At 48.1% G+C, this 19,736-nt stretch overlaps 3 protein-coding genes and 1 pseudogene across 19 annotated transcripts in view; 1 reads left to right on the top strand and 3 right to left on the bottom strand.

Moving 5' to 3' along the window:
* LOC108151182 (neurobeachin) overlaps positions 1-19,736 on the top strand; it is a 188,519-nt gene that overhangs the window by 138,681 nt on the left and 30,102 nt on the right. For all 17 annotated transcript variants that reach the window (XM_033386968.1, XM_017279627.2, XM_017279629.2 and 14 more), the window contains 4 exons: positions 12,474-12,600; positions 16,426-16,622; positions 19,378-19,499; positions 19,562-19,688. In XM_033386968.1, the coding sequence (XP_033242859.1) occupies positions 12,474-12,600; positions 16,426-16,622; positions 19,378-19,499; positions 19,562-19,688 (573 nt within the window). The remainder of the gene's footprint in view (positions 1-12,473; positions 12,601-16,425; positions 16,623-19,377; positions 19,500-19,561; positions 19,689-19,736) is intronic.
* LOC108151191 (60S ribosomal protein L30-like) lies at positions 5,707-6,259 on the bottom strand. The gene is made up of 2 exons (XM_017279638.2): positions 6,149-6,259; positions 5,707-6,086 (listed from the first exon to the last, which is right to left on the bottom strand). The coding sequence occupies exon 2, from the start codon at positions 6,062-6,064 to the stop codon at positions 5,756-5,758; it is 309 nt and encodes a 102-aa protein (XP_017135127.1). The 5' UTR covers positions 6,065-6,086; positions 6,149-6,259; the 3' UTR covers positions 5,707-5,755.
* On the bottom strand, positions 9,900-10,503 carry LOC108151190 (60S ribosomal protein L30-like). Its single transcript, XM_017279636.2, has 2 exons — positions 10,351-10,503; positions 9,900-10,293 (listed from the first exon to the last, which is right to left on the bottom strand). The coding sequence occupies exon 2, from the start codon at positions 10,269-10,271 to the stop codon at positions 9,963-9,965; it is 309 nt and encodes a 102-aa protein (XP_017135125.1). The 5' UTR covers positions 10,272-10,293; positions 10,351-10,503; the 3' UTR covers positions 9,900-9,962.
* On the bottom strand, positions 16,676-17,201 carry LOC117186329 (annotated as a pseudogene).

The raw sequence follows: 19,736 nt of genomic DNA, 5'->3' as shown, positions 1-19,736 counted from the left end.
CACGAGAGCCGCAGAGCAGACCGGAGCGGTGTAGACTTAAATGATTTATGTGTAACTACAGTACGGGCTACCCACTACCGCCGAGTGCCACCCGTTTTATGGCTGCCCCATTTTACAGCTGTCTGCCACCCCGCACCGCGCCGCACCGCAGCGGCAGTGGCAGCAGTAGCCGTAGCCGTAGCAGCCGTCACTCAATTGATTCGGCACGTAGCCGGCACATCGGGGGCAAGTGCAAATAACTGTTTTAGCCACTGGTCCCGCAGGTGGTCCCACTCCTTTCATGGCCATAACATTTTATACTTGACAATAAATCGCAACGCCCTTTGCCCCCGCCCCAGCCCTCTTCTTCGGGGGTGATGGCAAATCAAAGCTTCTTTTGAAAATTAAGGCCGTAATGCGGCCTACCATACCCTCCTCCTCATTTCCCTCCCCTTAACCGCATATTTGTCGTGGCTCGTCGCCCAGTGCTCCGTGCCCCATGCCCCGTGCCCCGTGCCCCGTGCCACAATGCTTCATGCTTCGTGTATGCTCAATAAAATTTTACAGCCTTTGCCGCCAGCTCAGCAATTTGCGTAACTCTTGCCACAGTCGGGCCAGGGCATGGCCCCGTCCTCCTGGCGGAAGGGCAAGGGGTTAAGGGGGCGAGAGAATCAACAGCCCAACACCTTACACCTTTCGTCGAATTGGTTTCCCGCTTTTTTTTTACCTTTCCTTTCGTTTTCTTTTCCTTTTGTAGCTTTTTGTTTGTCCTTTCCGGAGGACCCGTTCGCCTTTCGCTTCTTTGCCTTCTTTTGGGGGCGAAGCCTCGCACCTGGCGGCAGCTGCTGTAAATAACATTGTTAGGGCTGCAAACATTTACAAAGACCCCCATCGATGACCAGGGGCTGGGCAGGGACTTGGACTGTACACACTGTGGGGCAAATATCTCTCGAAAGGGAATGCGGAAACCCCATTAGACAGAGTCGTAGGGGACGAAAATAAAACACTTTAAAGCCAGAAGAAGCAGAAACACTTGCGAGCCCCCTCTCTGGCAAGTATCTGGAAAGTTGTGTATCTTATCTCCATTCGAACAGAGTTCTGGCCTGGCTCCGGCTCCGGCTCCTCCTTGGATGGCGGATTAACTTGTGATTATGTTGCCCCAGTGCCAACAGGCAACACCAACTCCAAAGCCAGTTGGCATCCAGCATCCAGCTGCCAGCTCCTGCTTACAGAAAAACTTTCCATCGGCTTAGCCGCTTCCCCCTTTTTTGTTGAAGTCTAGACCATCGCGTAATTATCTGGAGTACGGGCGTACGGGAGTGTGTCGGTGTCTGTTCGTAAATCATCAACTTCGTACCGAAAGCAATGCCAAAGTCGAGAAGAGATATGCAGATATCCTTGGCTTCCCCCCCCCGAAGCCGACCCAAAAGAGTGGGAAAACAACATGCCATAAAATAGAAAGCAGCCAAAGGCTGTACATAAAATTTATTCATGAATCGAATTTGTATTCCTTGCAGATATTTTATAAGTTTTCCCTCCCCCTTTTCTATTTTCTCCTCACTCTCTATGTGTCCTTCCATACTGTATAATTTTTAGTGTGACCATAGAATGCGAAGAACCCATGCATATAGTATATATTGGATGCGGACTGTCGTTGCATTTTCAATTGAACATCTGTTTGGCATTACAAAAACTGGTATTTTTTGGTATTTTATATGTTTTTAGTTTGGTATTTCCACTTGGGAGAGGAAAATGTTTCCTACAATGAAAGAAGGTTCTTTCAAGAGATGCCTGGTCACACTCTAAAAGTGCCTCTGGATGCACTCTGGCCACACTCCTTGCCCCTCTCTCCTGATCATTGTGGCCACACTGTCACATCGTCTATTCCCGTCCAGCCATGTCAATGGACATGTCCGACAAAGAGGAAAATTAAAATGCAAGCCGCCTGAATGCTGAATGGCAACTGCAGGGGGGCACGAGGAAAGTCGAAGCTTTGTCGGTGGCAGCCACTGGCAGAAAGCCACTGCAGGAGCAGAAGGAATCGAACTTGGCATTAAATATGAATTGTGATTGGCCCAGTCAATGGGCGACCGACCGTCCGAGGGAGAAGCGAATTGAAATGCACACAAGAATAACAAAAGTTTTCTTCTTTTTTTTTCTTTTACGGGGGGCGGACACATGGACCACGACATCGACATGGACACGGACAGTGGGGCAAGGGTTGTACGGGTGGAAGGGTGGAAGGGTGGAAGGACTTTGAAATGGGTTCAACATTAGCCCACGGAACAGGAGAAGGACTAGGACCAGGACCACGACCAGGGACCATGGATCTGCCATTTGTATTGGCAACGTTGCCTTTTGTGTGTGTTTTTGGCCTTTTGATGCCGCCTTTTATTACATTTGTGCTGCCCGCTTTCTCACTCTCTCTCTCTCCTCTCTTCTACATCTATTTTTGTGCTCCCTTTTTGGATTCTCTTCTTTTTTTTCCTGGGTATTGGCAGCACTCGTCACGTAGGGGACAAACGACAACGACAACGGCGACAGTCAAACACATTGAAATGACCCGAACCTGACCCCCTATTGCCGACTCCCCACTCGCCCCCCCCCCCCTTGGTCTATGCTGCTCCTGCCCCCGAGGCCACCCATTGAGTTTAAAGTATTGTCTGCCATGTGCAAAAGGTCATTTAATTTCTTTTTGATTTGTTTTTGGCTGTGCCACAGCCACTGCCACTGCCACATTGTGGGGCAGACCCCGTCATTAAAGTGTAAATGTATTTTTAAGTAGACGCCTCCGAAAAGCGGAAAGCCAAAGCTCCCACCCAGGCCCCAAAGGACAAAATTACCCCGAAAAAAGGCGGCTAGGCGGCGAGGCTGAAAAGCCAAAAAGCCGCACAAGTTTCAATATAATTTAGCTGTGTGTGTTTCTTCTTCGAAATTCTCTCTCTCTCTCCTCGGAGTTAATAGCATTTTAAGTACAGCACATGACACAGACAATGGGGTGGGGGGGTGGCATTGGAGGGAGGGGTTTGGATGCAAAGGGCACACAAATCTAAGATCTTTGAAATAGCCAAATCGAACTTGAAAGTTAATTTCAATTGAAATGAAAAGGACATTATTATACCGAAAGTAGAGAGTGGAGGGGGCTCACTTTGACCTTAAATTAATGGACGATTTTCATCAATTTCCAGTCTCTAAGACCCTCTTTCTATCCCTCAGCCTTTGGTCGAAGATTATTTATTAAATATCATTTCAATAGAAATTTGTTCTGGTTCGAGTTTCCCTAGGAAGGATCTCCTCTTGCTCTGCCTTTAATCACGACACTAGTTATATTTCCACTGTCGTACAATAACAAATGTCTCTCTCTCTCTGTCTGCTCTTTTGGGAGCCATGACAAATCCCAGTTCAAATGCCAATTAGATTGCATTTCCCTGGGAAATCTTCGCCGTCAAGCACCGACCAACCGACCGACCGACCGACCGCATAACGATGGAAATTTTTGCTCCCCAAATCTGTGTGTGTGCTTCGCTTTTTTCCCGGTTTCGTTTTGCTGTTTTGCCCGGTTTTTATTTTAGCTTTTCTTCCGTCTGTGCCATGAAAAATGTATAAAGTTTTCAACTGCTTTAAGGACGACATCCAGGCCTAAGGACACACGCACCACAGCATATGGGCGTGGCAGAAAGATGCGATGGACTTGGCGGTTGCTGCGTGAGACCCAAACTGTTTCGAATACTCGTACGTTTTCCGAGCTGCTTTGCATTTTTCGTGGCTTGGGGGCCTGGCACTGGCCCTGCCACTGCCACTGCCTCGGCTCCGAAAAAGTGTTTCTGAATGGAGGGGGAGGGGCCTCACTCCCGCCGCACACACACATGAGTTTTGTCATTCAATTTTGACACACGGTGCGTGGGCCGCGCATCACTCGAGGGCTCCCCTCAAGTTAGATTTTTGATTTCAGATTTTCCATTTTCTTCCCCAGATAACCCATTCTCACGCCCACTGCCACTCCCACTCCCACTCCCGCTCCCACTCCCAGTCCCCCTTTGACGGACGGACGGCTCTGGCTCTGCCTCTCATCAATATGCAAAAAGGCAGCTTGGACGCAGAGCAAAAGCAGAGCAAAAAGGGGCCTCGGCGACGGGGACGGTCAAGGAAGGGTGTGGGTGTGGGAGTGGGAGTGGGGCCTCTTCCGTTCATCCGCCCACTTCCGGTAGCCAGTCGTGCGTCAAAAGCAATGCAAACTTTTTGCGGCCGAAAAAAGAAATCAAAATCAAAAAAAAATAAAAAAAAGACAAAAAAATCAAAGTGAAAGAGTGAAATGGGAAAAGAATGAAAAGAAAATTATTATGGAAATGTCAACGTGAAAGTTTTGCACAAATGCACGAGAGGCCCCCACCAAAACCCGCTCCAAATCCTGGAATCCCTGAGTCGCATATGCTACACAGGACACACACACACACAGCCACAGACGTAAAAAACACAATTGAATTTCATGTTTGACATGTCCCCTCCCCCCACCCCCCCACCGCCCACTATCCGGCTAGACGAAGGAAAAAGAGTTTTCCCTTTGTTTTGCAGCATCGCGATTTATGCGGGAAATTTTAATGCGATTTCCATTGGCTTGGCAGGAGCATCGGGTTTCGGGATTCGAGATTCGGATTCCGAGGAATTCCCTGACTCCCAAGAGGGGTCGGGTGCGGGGGCGTGGGTGTGGCTGAGAGCGATATTTGCATAAGAATTAATTAGAAAACCGCACGCGCGACTGGAAACGCCCACGCGGCAGGGCGGGCGATTTAAAACGCGCGTACGCGAAATCATTCAAATGCGAATCCTTTAACACAACAGACGACTCTCCAGCAGCTTTCCTTTGTATTTTTTGTAGGTTTTTTTTTTTTGGTGAGAGTGTCCTTCAGTGGGGCAAAGGATGGAGAGAGAGAAAGAGAGAGAAAAGCGACAGAGACAGACGGCTGTTGACTCTGGCGACACCTTTTCTCCTTTGTGCATAATTCAATTTGCGGCACTTGACAGCATCAAAAGGTTGACATAATTCGCTTTTTACCCCCCCACCCTCGGCCATGCCTTGCCATGCCACCCCTTTTTTTGGGTGCGCTGGGTCGTCAGGCGTCAGTGATTGTGCGCGCGACTTTAAGCGCGTCGCTGCGGCAAGCAGCGCCTTTTTAACAGCTCGCTTTCAATTTGTGACACCTTAATGGGCAACTGAACACGGACAACGGACAATGGACAAAGGACAAAGGACAACGGACAACCGAGAGCCCGGACTCCCAGAGTCCCCGAAGTCCCAGAGAGACCCGTAGTCCGCACCCGGAATCGGTTTCGGTCGATTCTTAATTACAAGTACAGTTAATATAATACTTCTCCTTCTCCTCTCCCCTTACCCGCTCTCTTTAATGTAATTCAACGATGAGAAGACTGAAAATTGCTCTCAATTAACTTGTTAGTGGGTTGTTGTCTCCCAGAAAAGGAGGGACAGAAGGAAAGGAAAAGGTTGAATCCATTAGGTGACTTCTTCATCTCGAGGGAGCCCCTGGCCAAAAACTGTCAGGCGGCAAAACTTTTCCGCCCACGCTAGAAAAGGGACAATTTTTGATGAAAAAAGAAAGCCAAACACAGAAACCATTATACAGTGACCACACAATAGACACAGCACAACCGAACCTGCAACGAAGTGGTAGATGCTCTTCAGATACCCTGTAGTCGAGACAACCGTCAACATTATTGCCCAGGCATTTATTCGATTGAATGGAAACTATGGAACTATCAACTAAGCGCCATCGACCATAGAGCAGATGACGGCAGCAGCGGTTTGATCAGTGATGGCCATGCAGCTCACTTTGAAGGACTTGCCGCAGACGCGGCCCATCTCCTTCATGCTGCCGGCGAAGACCAGCGCCTCCACTTTTCCCTTCTTGGCCTTCTTCTCGACGTCGGTCTTCAGTCCGACGCTCGTGTCGCTGGCGATGATCACCAGCATGGCTTCACCGCTGCTCACGGCCTTCAGGGTCTCCTTGACGCCCACGAAGTACCTTCCGGACTTGATCACACCCGACAGACATTCGCAGAAAGCATCCATCTTGATTGTTGACTCTAGTTGACTGCGAAAGGGGAAACAGCCTTGGTTAAATCACGATTGTTGTATTTTTACACTTTTACGAACCTCTTGATAAAATTTTTCTTCCTTTTTTCTCGCTTCGATCTGAACTCTGCTCTGACTTTTTCTCGAATGGAAGTTCTGGCAAAGGTTTAGTCAAAGAATAATGTAAAATCAACGCCTGCTGGGACTGAAAATTGATTCCCGTCTCAATTGTGAAAAAGTGTTGGGTAACAGTTGAGTAGTGTTGGTGAGCATATGCGAGCTATTTTCCAACACTCCCCGCGACTGAATCGAAACTAAATGAAGTTGAAAATTGTTTCCTTTTGCATGGCAAAAATCTGTTAAAAATCATAATACCCTTTGCAAGCGAGAGGGAAGTACAATCTGAAGAGACAAGGAGAGAGTGAGAGGGAGAGAGAGAGAGCGAGCGAGCGAGCGACGTGTGGGAAAAACAAATAATTAAGCTCCAACTTTTTCAGGCCACAAAGACAGACAGAGAGACAGAAAGTCAGACAATACAAATATTAACAAAGGGAAAATGCACAAAATTTATTTTACTTGTCATTAAAAGAAGGCCACGCCCCCACCGCAGTAGCACCAGCAGCAGCAGCAACCCTTTTCTGCAGGACTAAAATTAATTAAATAAATTAGAAGTTTGCCCGAAAATAAATTGAAATGGAACGCTTTGACAGTGCAGGCAGCAGCAGTCAGCAGTCAGAGGAGTCAAGCAACCAGCAGCCGCGTCTCAAGCGGTGTAATTAACTTGAAAGACGACCAGAACCCCCTTTCCCCTCCCCCGAACTCGCTGAACTGAAGGCAGTGCCAATGCCAGATCCAGTGCCAGCGCCAGTCGCATTCGCATTCGCATTCTCAAAGCGGAAGCGGATGGAGTGGTTGGACGGAGGAGGAGCAGCAGTGGGGTGACAGGTCATGGCTTGGCATCGGTCACAAGTGATTGCCCTTTGTCAGAAGGCACTTGAGTGGCGGCAGCGTTGCAGTAAGGGAACACCACAAAAGCGGAAGAAGCGAATGACAAGCAGCACGACATCCATTAAAGCAAAAGGCAATCTATTTGTATTCGGCCGAGCCACAGGCGACAAAAGTGTCGCCAAGGATCAGAGAAGGAATCTGCGAGAAACATCTAAATAAATCCAAAATGTGTCGTGGAACACAAGACAGTCTCTTGTGATTTGTGGCTTTATTCGATTTAAATAAAAGAATTCTCTTATAATATTTATAATTGTTCTGTTAGTTGCCAAGGTTTACTTCTTTGACAATTTGGCCGCCTGTCCCTTCGCTTAGACGACTAACCAGTGACACCCCAATCTCCGCCAGTCGTTTGTGTCATTTGGCCATCGCTGCTCCTGCTGCTCCTGCTGCTCGTGCTGCTCGTGCACTTTGTGTCAATGTTATGCACATCAGCAGCCGGTGCTGCCGGTGCAGCCGTGGCAAAGAGATGGCCCACCATCAATGCCAGTCAGTCGTCAGTCAGTCAGTGTCTTTGCCATCCGACATTCCCTTAGAGTCAGATTCAGAGTCAGAGTCAGAGTCAGCCAGTCAGTCAGTCCAGAGAGCTCTGCTCTGGCGTACGCTACTTAGTCCACAAAATTGCCGACTCCGGCATTTTCCGTGTGCGTGGCTTTGACTCCATCCTCCTGTTCCGTGCTGCTCTGCTCTCGGGGCTCCCACTGGATGGCAAACCTTCGTTGCAAGCAGTTGTTTGCATTGCAGCGGCAGATGCTGTCAATAATAAATTTCCGCTTGAGCCGCAGCAGATTGGGTGCTGCAAAGCGGGAGACGAAGCGAACCCAGCTGGCTCCACTGGCGGCACGTAGCCAAGCCACGTCAGATGAGATGCGATGCGATTGGGGCAGAGGCAGAGGCAGAGGCAGAAGCAGAGAGTGCGGGCCTGCGGGCAGAGTGGGTGGCAGGAAGGAAGCACATAAGCGCATTGCGCCCGGGACAAGACGGAGGAGTGGGCAGGAGAGAGGGGAATCTGAGAGGAAGTACAAGTAGATTGCAGCACGGCACTAAAAAGATGACATAAAGATAGAGACGGGCGGGTGTTGAAATTGAATAGGGGTAACGAAGCAGAAGAAGAGAGAGAGAGAGCCCGAAGGGGGAGGGGGGGGGGGTGTAGCTGGGTGCAGGCATGCAAACGATGCGACGCTGTCGCCAGATAAAGTATACGACCGATTGCCCGTTTCTGCTAGACGAAGCTCGGGAAAAGGAGGAGTCGAAGGCGTTCAACGACACTAGGATAGGATGCAAATGCAAATGGAAAATGGCTTGGCAAGAGCCAGCAGAAAGAGCATACCAAAGAGGCAGAGACAAAGACAGAGCGAGAGAGAGAGAGAGAACTCAGCGGGCGACACGTTGATAAATTTATTGAAATTCTATTGAAACGAAACGATTTGACTGCGGCTCCCGAGGACCAGGACGCTCAAATCGCTGATAAAGTGGAAAATGAGCGAAAAACAAAAAGGAAAACTGTCGTAAATTGCAAATAAATTGCACCATATCCAAAGGAAAAGCCACCACATGCTCTCCATCTCCAGCTCCAGCTCCACTGGCAATTAAACTTTGGCCATTCCATTGCATAAATTTGATCTGGTACTCGTTTCGTTTCGTTTCGTTTCGTTTCATTTATGGGTAAATGTGTGTGTACATTGTATGTAGTATATATCAAATCTCGGAGAAACTTTGCGCTTAATTTTTAATTTTCTTTCATTTGGCCTTTGACCTGGGCCTGGCCAAACCATCGCTGGACAAGCGATGCTCAATTTAACCTGGGGGCCCCCGCGGCACACGCTTCACTGGGTTCCTCAAAGGAGGCAAAAAACTCTCGAGCCCCGCCCCCGCCCCCGCCCCCGCCCCCGCCCCCGCCCCCGCCCCCTGCTTCTTGGGGCATACTTAAGGGGAAGCCCAAAGGAGCGAACAGGCGAAGAGGAGAAGAAACAGAACAGATAAAAACAGAAAAAAAAACAAAGATAACAGAGTAACAGGAGACTGAGAAAAGGCCAAATTTAATTTGTGTTCAGTGGCTGTGGCATCTTTTGCTCCTACTGCCGTCCCTGCCGCTGCCCCTCAGCCTGCGTCCTGCATCGTGCATCCCCTGCTGCTGGCTGCTGGTTTCTCTGTGTTGTGCCATGAAGAAATTGCTACCCAATTACGTAATAAAATCTGACTGAAGTTTCTACTCTTATTATTTAATTTTTGCTTTATCTCCCGCTGCCTCCCGCTGCCTACCCCTGCCCTCGGGCCCTACTGCCTCCAGCCTCCTGCCTCCTGCCTCCTACCCATGGCCTCTGCCTGTCTGAAACGGCACACAAATTGTTCAAGGGGATTTGCCGGCGAATAAAAGTTGGGCAAATGGCGGAAGGACGACTACGACGACGATGCCGCTTGCCGCTTGGTGCTTGCCGCTTGGTGCTTGGCGCTTATAAAGAAATAATGCTGTAAAAACAAAACGCAATGGCGTCAAATCAACTTTGCTTGCTTGCCATCAGCGACATTAAATGGAATCAAATGAAAAGGAAAAGGAAATACTCCAAAATAGAACACACACAAGACAACAGGAAGGCGGACGCAAAGGCCAGCCCAGCTACAGCGCTGGAGATCATTCATCAGGCGGTGCTGTCGGCGGGGAACCAGAGAATAATTACAGAGAAGGCAGAGCAAACAGTTTCGCTTTAGGAAAAGTCCGAGACAAATTGAATGCTGTCAAAACAGCTGCCACTCGCCACTTCTCCGTGCTACGATACTATCGTATCGGGTCACAGGCACACGTCCGATCAGCTGTCAGCTGTCAAAATTTCTGCTAAGTCATTATATTTGATAGATTATTTGGTTGAACGAAAGGAAAAAAGTAAAACGTTTAGAAGCCATCGACCATAGAGCAGATCATCCCGGCTGCCATTTGATCGGTGATGGCCATACAGCTCACTTTGAAGGACTTGCCGCAGGCGCGGCCCAGCTCCTTCATGCTGCCGGCGAAGACCAGCGCCTCCACCTTGCCCTTCTTGGCCTTCTTCTCGACTTCGGTCTTCAGTCCGACGCTCGTGTCGCTGGCGATGATCACCAGCATGGCTTCACCGCTGCTCACGGCCTTCAGGGTCTCCTTGAAGCCCACGAAGTACTTCCCGGACTTGATCACTTCCGTTAGATTTTTACGGAAAATATCCATCTTGATTGTGGACCCTAGTTGTCTGCAACAAGGGAAACAGCTTTAGCGAGTCTACAATAGCCATACAGCATCGCCTTACCTTGACGAACCTCTTTAAGTTCTTTTCGTTTTGAGGGAAGTAAAATTGTAAAAATAAAATACAATTTTTCTTCCTTTTTTCCCGCTTCAACCTGAACACTGCTGTTGACTTTTACTCGAATGGAAGTTCTGGTTAGATTTAGTCAAGGAATAGTGTCGAATCAACGCCTTCTTCGTCTGAAATTTGTGACAAAAGTGATGGGTAACCTTCGGTGCCTTTAGTGTTGGCTAACAGATATTTAGTGTGACCATTCCCCAGGCCCCGCGGACAGTGGCAGCCACTTATTGGCAGTGTTCGATGAAATTTAAATAAATCATGGATGGGTCCTATCACATCTGTTCGAGAAGGAAATCCGGCATCTGACTGTTGAGCAAACAATAACAAGAGATAAGTAAATGAATTCTGGCCGACAAACAGTCGACATGGGGGGAAGCCGAGGCAAGGCCTGCCAAGACGCGAGGGCGGGGCCATGGGTGCCCTGTGGTGCAGCTTATGAAGATGCTGAAGGATCTGCGAGTCCTTGCCTGCCCCACAGACGTACGAAAATACGTATTCATATTCATATTTATGTTCTTTTTTGGGTGTTGTGTAATTTAAGGATATTTTATTTTATATGCTCCAAAGCCAGTCGGAAGCACAGGTGTGTGTGTGTGTGTGAATTTTTTGTTGGCAATTTATGAATCGACAAATTAAATTATCCGTGCAGTACATACATTAGAAAAGCCACAACGAAAACAGGAACAGGAACAGGTGAAGGCGCCAGAAAGAGCAGGGAAAGCGATAAAGGGACGCACGGAAACAAAATGGGGCGTAAAACGAGCGTCGAGCCATAGATAAAAAGGGACAGGCATTGGGGGATTAAAGAGGGCCAGAACTGAGCAGAAAATAACCGAATGATTGGGGATACAATGGCTGATCGAATTCTTCAGACTTGTTCGGGCTTTATCTGAGGTCAGACATACCTACTATACTCTGTTTCTCCACTTAGCTGATGAACTTATCTGAAATGGGTCATTAGGCCTCGCACCTAAGCCCATAATTTGCGGCGTTCTCCGACTCCTTTCAGGACATTTTCCCATGGCCATTTTATTTCTCATTACACAAAAAGGAAGAGCGAACACAAATAAAATAAAACAATGCAAATACAAATACAAATAAAGAGAGGAAGACTTCGATTGCTTGAACGACGCTTTGGATACACTTCAAAAAGGACAAAAAGGACCAAGATTGGGGTTTCTCTGGCATCAAAGAAGATGCCTGATTTTGAAAATAACTTAATTAAAAATAATTCTGCTTAAGCTGCTATCTCGCAATAGTCTCAACAGATTTGAAAGTGCTCTCCTTTGTGTGTGGCAAAGTTGTTATTGAATTGTAAATACCCTCCAAGGGAGGGCTAAGCATCTATAAGTATTCAAAATGATATTCGCTTGCTTCCTTGCTTCCTGCAATGGCCAATCAATGTGCAATCTTCTCTCCCAAGTCCTCCCTCCCTCCCCTCTCTCTCTGCTGTGCCTGTGTGTGTGCGCCAAAGGGCAATAACCATAAAAAACCGTCAAACGTTTTGTTTTTTTGTTCTTGAGAATTGAGGCAATAATGCCAAAACGAAGAGAGGAGGGAAAGCGATGGATAGAACGAAGGAAGGCAGACTCCATCTTTGGCTTGCGATTATTTTGCCATTACTTTCCATTATTTTACTTTATTTCAATGACTGTTTACATTAGACAGACACACACACACACACACACACACACACACACACACACACACACACACACAGAGAACGAGGCAAAGCAGATAAGTGTTGCATACTTTTGAGCGCGTGAGCTCCTTATTTCGGTCTTTTCGTTCTTTTCATTTGTTTGCTTTCCTTCCGTGTGTGTGTGTGTGTATCCATGTATGGGTGCTTCTGTGTGAGCCACTTCACTTTGGTTATTGAGCAGCAGAAGCAGCAGCCGTAGTAGCATCCAAGGGACTCTCCTCCACAGAAAGAACAACTTTTGATACTTTGATTTCGAAATATATTTTTACTTGTGATTTTCTCTCCCCATTTCCTCCTGTAGATGTATCTTGAGAAAAAGTACAATAACAAATCCTGTATCTGTATCTGTATCTTTCAATTGCAGGCGGAAATTTGGAGCGTTTTCATAGCGATTCTGCGTAAGAGCGTCCGCAATCTGCAGGCCTGCACAGACGTTGGTCTCATCGAGCATGTCCTCGTCCGGCTGCAGCGCTCCGAAACGGTTGTGGCAGGTAAGTGATGCACACACAAAAAAAAAACACCTTCCCCTCATACATACATATCCATTCCCATCCATCCCGAAGAAGTTTTGCTGTGGGAGGTCTTTTCAAGAGCTTGGCTGATGGCTTAACAATGAGGGAGAGAGCTTTCCTTATTTTCCACTCATATTTCAGGTGCACTTTTAAGGAGGAATATGGCTACAGATGGAAGGGCTTTTCTTCGGCATTATGTTGCATATTATCCAGCGACATATTGGGGTCCAGGGCCTGGAGTCTGCTTTGACCCGATCTTCTGTTGGCTGCTTGGAACTGGATGGTGGAATTGCTTCTCGATTAATTTCACGCTTGTCAGCAGCACTGACACGCCCAGTCCCAGGCCCAGTCCCAGGCCCAGTCCCAGGCCCAGGCCCAGGCATACCCCTCAACCTCCGCACACAGTGAACACAGAGAACACAGTGGTGCTCAGTGGGTGTACGGGTGGCTGTGGGTGTGGGTGAGGGTGGGCACCCCGGGAGAGATACGAGATACGATAACAGTATGGGGAAAACAAGCAGCTCGGCAAATTTGCTGTTCATTAGCGAGCCACGGATACCTCATACTCCTCACCCCCGACCCCCAAGAATCTTGGCTTGCTCCTGCTCCTGCTCCCCCTCCTCCGCCTGCTCTCTGCCTTGAGCATGTGCGTGCCTTTGGCTTTGATTTTGATTTTATTAAGTCAATGACACATCTGCGGTCTCCCAGCCAGAGGCGGGCCACCCAACCAACCCTCTCTCTCGCTCTGTGGCAGCTGCTTGCCCCAAGTCCCTGCTTCATGCCGCATTTAACGAACTGTAACTGCTGTCAATTTGCAGTCGCTGACTTTTGAGCTTCATGTGCGGAGAAGACAGACAGAGTTAGCGCTGGGTGGGATGGGTGGCAAGGGGGCCTGGGGGGATGCCACAAACAAAGACATAATTTCATACATATGAGATGTCTGTCTATCCTCATTTCTGTCTCTGTCTCTCTGTCTTTCTGCTTCTCTCTGCCACGCCCTCACCTGACAAATGCCAAAACGTGACACTTGCCAAGAAATTAGATAAGTTGAAAGTTCGTTCTTTCGTTCGTCTCGGTCTCGGCTGAAAGTTGAACTTAGAGCTAAACTTTTACAAGTGTGGTTTTCCATCCACGATATGTGTGTGCTCACGTGCGTGTGTGTGTGTGGGGTGGGTGGGGGTCCAAGAGGGAGAAGAAAAGGCAGAGCAACCATCCCCCCAAAGAAAAAGAAGAGTGTCTTGAGGATCCTAAGCATTAAAAATCCCTGAAACCAATCATAAATATGTCAGCTAATAATTTCAATCGGTTACCGACTTGTCCCCCCAGCGGAACAGGTTCCGAATCAACTTTGAAACCCGCTAATCAAAGAGTTTGTTAGTACATAAGATTCGTATTTACATATGGACATTTCCAAAGGTGTCCTAAAGGTGTCCTCAAGGTGTCCTAAAGGTGTCCTCAAGGTGTCCACCGAGCCTACAAAGGTTAAAACTCAATTAAAACACATTCCCGCATATGTCGATATTATTTCATGAATTTGGATGTGAAATTAAGTATTAATGCATTTGTTGCATATTTTCTATAATCTTGATTCTTGATACAAGTTCTTCCACAAAGTCTCCCTTACATATTCAGCAATCTAAAAGAAATGCCAGGAAAAGTCCCGTGCAAAAGTGCTTTTTCTATAAAATCAAAAACATTATTAACAGAGGCATCAATGCACAACATTTCAGAATTAGTAGCTTTGAAATAATGCCTCGCGAAAACCACTTCTGTTTTGCAGACAGAAAATGGCACAAAATCAACCTCTGCACCAATTAGTATAGCACCTAGTATGAGGCTAATTAATTTGGGATTTGGTAGACAGAAAGTTAAGATAGAACAAAGAGAGGAGAGAACCCAGCCTCAAGGATCGACGCCATTTAATTCGGTGCCAAAGTCTCACTTATTTGTACCTAATTTTTAAACTTAGAGCACAGTGACCATTGTAATCGTAACGAATCTTACTAATTTTAATAAGACCTGGCGTCCTGACTCAAGGTTAAACAACGGAAAACCCGGGGCCACTTTAATGACTGCAAATTGAATCTATTTTTTCAAGTAAAAATTCGTTCTATCTTCGTGTTTTTTTGTTGACTTAAGAATCGATTGATACATATGCCCGTGGAAATGCCCATATGCCCATCTGATGTCCATAGAACTTATGACACTTATAGACCTTTTGGCTGGTATTACGTATACCCCTTGCAAAGCGTATAGGAGAAATACCGATGAGAAAAATTGTTGACAATGTTCTCACCCGTTTATGGCTTGGTTGCTGCTCCCAAATGATGACCATGATGATGGGGACGACGTTGATGATGTTGATGAGGATGGCGGAAGGGCGGGGGGAATGGGAGCAGTAAAAACTTTGGCATGCCAAAAGAAAATGTAATTAAATGCTGATGAAGCGGTAGAGGGAATGAAGCGGTGCTGGTGCTGCTGCCAGACACGGCTGGAACTTCAACTGGGGAGCAACTGGGCGACATTGTCGTCTTGGGAATGTCGCCTCGGGGCACAAGGCGGCGTGGAGCCGAGGAGGAGCTTCAAGGAGAGTGTGGGCGGAGTTGTTCGGGTCCAGTCATAAGCCCAAAGGTATTACCTCCCTACAGCCCTACGGCTGTCTGTGGCTTCATGTTACTCAATTTCTTAATTTACGCAACCCGAAACGTGTTGATGGTGTGTGAGTGGGTGTCTGGCGAGGCACGGCCACGGGCAGGGGCAGGGGCAGAGGCCATGGAGGCCAGGGCAACAGTCCAAGCATTAAAACGGCCCGAGCGTCCCATTTCAATTAGTGTGCATTACAAATGAAGTTTGGGAATAGCGCAGCAGCGGCAGTGGCAGCGGCAGATGGAGCGGCAGATGGAGCCAGGCCCCAAGGGCGTGTTGCAAAGTTGGGGAAGTGCTCGGGGATACGGATGAGGCGTGCGGTGTGGCAGTGGAAGTAGAAGTGAAGTTCTGTAGGTGAACCACCGGCGAAGTGTGGGCACTGAGGGGCGCTGAGGCAATCAGTTTGAACTCTGGAATTAATAACTATTTGGCCAAGCTTTTGGCCAAAGTTGATTGAAAATGCAGCAGGGAGGGGGCGCTGGAAACGGGACAAAACTTTGGCAGCATCATCATCATCCGCTCGGTGGCTCATTGAAGACAGAGATGGATGATGGTGCTATTTCTTCTGTTCACAAATTATGTGCCAGCAGACCGGAATGTTGAACGTTTGAAGAATTGGAGCCATAGTTTGCAGTTTTCTATATTCCCTTCTCTGGCCGTTTTCTGCCAACTCTATTTTCCATAAGAGAGTCAGTGCTCACGCTGTTTCTCCACTTGAAATGCCTTGACAATGCCGGGGACCAATGGCACCATTGCCTTGTCAGCCTCTAAGAGCCTGTCCCTGCCGCATGCCTGAGAGTATTTGCAACTGACACGGCACCCGTGACTAAAACCGGGAGGGGAACTCTCTTGCACTCGCTGCACTGAAGGAAATGGGCCGATTGCGATGTCTAGGTGGAAATGCTGAAACATTCAGACATATTTTTCAGTGCACTCTTGATCTTGGAAGGCCTTGTTTTTTCTCAGTGCGCATCTGCTCCCTCCACCATCGAGGAGATTGCGTAAGCGACATATCCCCCCCATAGCCATATCCATATCCATTAGGCGTTTCCCGTCATCAAGAATGAGCCCCCATAATGGCCGCCACTGGCGCACTCATATCTCATGTCACCCACTAACATTAATGGTCTACCCCTCTGCTCGCTCTCTTCCCTGCAGATCTGCTCATCGAGATGCTGGGCGTTTTGGCCAGCTACAGCATAACGGTCAAGGAGCTGAAGCTGCTCTTCGGAACGATGAAGGCAACGAATGGCAAGTGGCCGCGGCACTCGGCCAAATTGTTGAACGTCCTGCGCCAAATGCCGCACCGCAACGGGCCCGATGTGTTCTTCAGCTTTCCGGGCCGCAAGGGATCGGTGAGTAAAATCCTGCATATATCCGTTCAACGACTAGCGGAGTGAACGACTAGCGAATGCACTGAGTAAAGAACCATACCTCATTTGCTAAGAACTCATTAAAACATTTTTTTTAAATTATATGTCGCGGCTGTCGGCGTTCAATAAGCGGATCATGTGCTCCGAGACCTTAGTGTCGGTAATGACCACTGTGGCCACATTGAAGTACTTGCCAATGGCGTTGCCCAGATCGAAATTGTTGCCGCGGAAGCGCATCACCCGGGTCTTTGTCTCGGCGGCGTACTTCTCAATCTCTGACATCATGTCGCTTGGTATGTTGCTGGCCAGGATCACCAGCCTGGCCTTGCCCCCGCGCAGGGCCTTCAGCGACTGCTTGTAGCCCACGACTTACTTGCCGTCCTTCAGTGCCACCTCAAAACAGGCGGACAAGTAGTTCATTGTCGGAACTGCAATCGGAAATCCGAAAAACCTTATATACTTTACTTGTTCCATACTTATGCGAACCTTTCTTTTTTTTTTTGCCTTAGGGTTTTGGTTTTTAGTTTTCGTGCAAAAGCAAAATAATTGTAGATAGAGAAAAAAATTTTCTCACTTTTGTCGAGAGAGTTGCAAACGAATGTTCAGTATTGAACGAGATCTTGACAAGAGAAGCCACAGCGGCACTGTTCTGAATACTGAACAGAAAGTGTTGGGAAACGGACTCGAACGAGTCTTGGAAAACGTATTGCAGGTTGTTTTGCGTCAAAGTGGAATGAACGGCAGCTCGGTCAAAGAGTAAAGTGAAATCGTTATTGAATGCAGCTGGAGCCGCCCTCTCAGAGGACACGAGGCTCCGGGCTCGGGGCTTGGGGCTCGAGGCTCGATACACATGTTCGAATGATGTCCCCAGGGCACACAGGACGAGGGCTTTTATTTTATTGCTCGGCACTTAAAACGAATTCGAAATGTGTGTACGTATTTTTTTTCTTTCCGTTCCGTTCCGTTCTTTTCTGTTCTGTTCTGTTGTGTTCGCTCCTCTAACGGACAGCTAATGGGTGAGTGTCCAGGGACACTCCATCTGGGACCGGGCACTCTATCGATGTGTCCATCTCGCCATAAACACATAAAAAATGCCATAAAGTGAATTGGAAGTCAAATGCGAGCGGACATCGGAGGAGCGGAGCAATAGCAATCGCAATTGTCGCACAAAATGTCCAATAAACAGGGGAGAGCCATGCCATTCGTGCTGTTCTGTGCTGTGCTGTGCTATGCTGGCCCATCATCATCATCACCACCCATACACCACACACCACACACCGCGCCCACACATGCTGATGGTTCCTGGTCCCCTGGACTCCTCCCCGTCCACTTGAATGCGTTTTGGAAGAGGACTTTTCACGCATTTGGGGGGTATTTTCTTCTTTTTAATTTTTCGCCTATCCTGAAAGCCGCCACAGCCCCACCCCCAGCACTGGCGCCCACTTAACCGCCGATCAGCGATCCACTCCACAGGCCGGGACCCCGGACTAATGCCGTCGATGACGGTGCTGATTGTAATGCAATGGCAGGCGGCCAGCGATATCGAGGACAGAGACTCGATTCGAATAATGAGATTTTGTCATAGACCAAACGTACACCATCCCACCATCGGGGTGGCATATCCGGGGCTCTGTTTCCGCTGTCTGACAGAGACGTGGAAGAGGGGGGCAGAAGGAAGGAGGAAAGTTCGGTGGTGCAACCGCAGCACAGCTCTAACAATGCCAGGGCTTTGTCACGTCTGCCCAGCCCTAACCGATTTAGGACAGGCTATGTGGCTGCGATAGAGAAAGGATATCGAAAGAGAGAGCTCCTCTCTGTGAGGGTTGGGAGACCACAAGAGTGCAAGAGTGCAAGGGTCCAGAGGAAATCAAATTTCGATCGGCTTGACCTTTGCAATCACATTCTCTATTCTCTGAGTGTTGCACATAGATTGATGGAACAGAGAAGAAAGGCTTGACATTAAATGGCAATTAATGAAAGCTAGTGCTATTAATCCAATGCAATCTTCTCGTATGTATATTAAGAGGCAATGGTCAAGTGCTCGGCAGAGAAACGAGGGATTGTATTTCATTGGCAATTATTTGAGAGATGAACGCCGTCCGTAAATACTTGCTGGCAGGCTGGCCAATTTATGAGCTCCGCCTGGAGAGGAAATGCCACAGTCTGCCACAGTCTGCCGCAGTCTCTGTCCTGTCCGTCCGATAAACCACAGATTCCATTTCCTTATAATTTTCATTCTCTGTTCATTTCTGTTGCGACTGTTATAGCATTGTGTCTGTGGCAGCTTGAGGTCTCGGGGCCCACACCGGGCTCAAAGGCCAGTGAGGTGAGTGGTGGGAGTGCGTTTGTGTATCTGACTGCGGAATGCCACAGGCAACCCAAGTCAAAGACCATTCAAAAATATACATTTCAACGGTACCCGAAGTGCACAGCAAAGGTTTGATTTATGTCTTCGGAGTTGAACGGAAATTGCCATTGGAATTGGCTACAGAACTCTCAACTCCATTTTGAAACTCAAGTCCTGCTGAGAGCTCTCTCCCTCTCCCTGTCCCTCTCTCCGAACAAAGAAAATCATGTGGTTTATTTGACTAAATGCTGGCCAAGAAACGGAGTTCATAATTGGTATTTAACAGACTGTGGAGCAGCAGCAGCATACAATCGATACTCGTACAACAATCGAAGCTAATCTGAAATCTGAAATCTGAAATCTGATGTGAATTTCCGTATTTATTTGCAGGCCATGGTCCTGCCGCCGCTGGCCAAATGGCCGTATGAGAATGGATTTACCTTTACCACATGGTTTCGCCTGGATCCCATTAATTCGGTGAACATTGAGCGCGAGAAGCCCTACCTCTACTGGTGAGTCCTGTTTCCCTGTTTACCTGTTTCCCCGTTTCTACTTATGGCTTTCTTTTTGGCAGCTTCAAGACCTCTAAGGGCGTGGGCTATACGGCGCACTTTGTGGGCAATTGTCTGGTCCTCACATCCATGAAGGTGAAGGGCAAGGGCTTTCAGCATTGCGTCAAATACGAATTCCAGCCGCGAAAGGTACGAGTCATAGAACGAGCCCCTCTACAGAAGAGCTCCATTTACAAT

This window comes from Drosophila miranda, chromosome XR (assembly GCF_003369915.1).
Source record: "Drosophila miranda strain MSH22 chromosome XR, D.miranda_PacBio2.1, whole genome shotgun sequence".
Lineage (NCBI taxonomy): Eukaryota > Metazoa > Arthropoda > Insecta > Diptera > Drosophilidae > Drosophila > Drosophila miranda.
The sequence above is the reverse complement of the archived record's forward strand: the minus strand, read 5'-3'. Positions and strand labels throughout refer to the sequence as shown.

Excerpts from the sequence above, each read along its gene's own strand:
- LOC108151191 (XM_017279638.2), bottom strand. The coding sequence starts at position 6,064 with ATGGATGCTTTCTGCGAATGTCTGTCGGGTGTGATCAAGTCCGGAAGG.
- LOC108151190 (XM_017279636.2), bottom strand. The coding sequence starts at position 10,271 with ATGGATATTTTCCGTAAAAATCTAACGGAAGTGATCAAGTCCGGGAAG.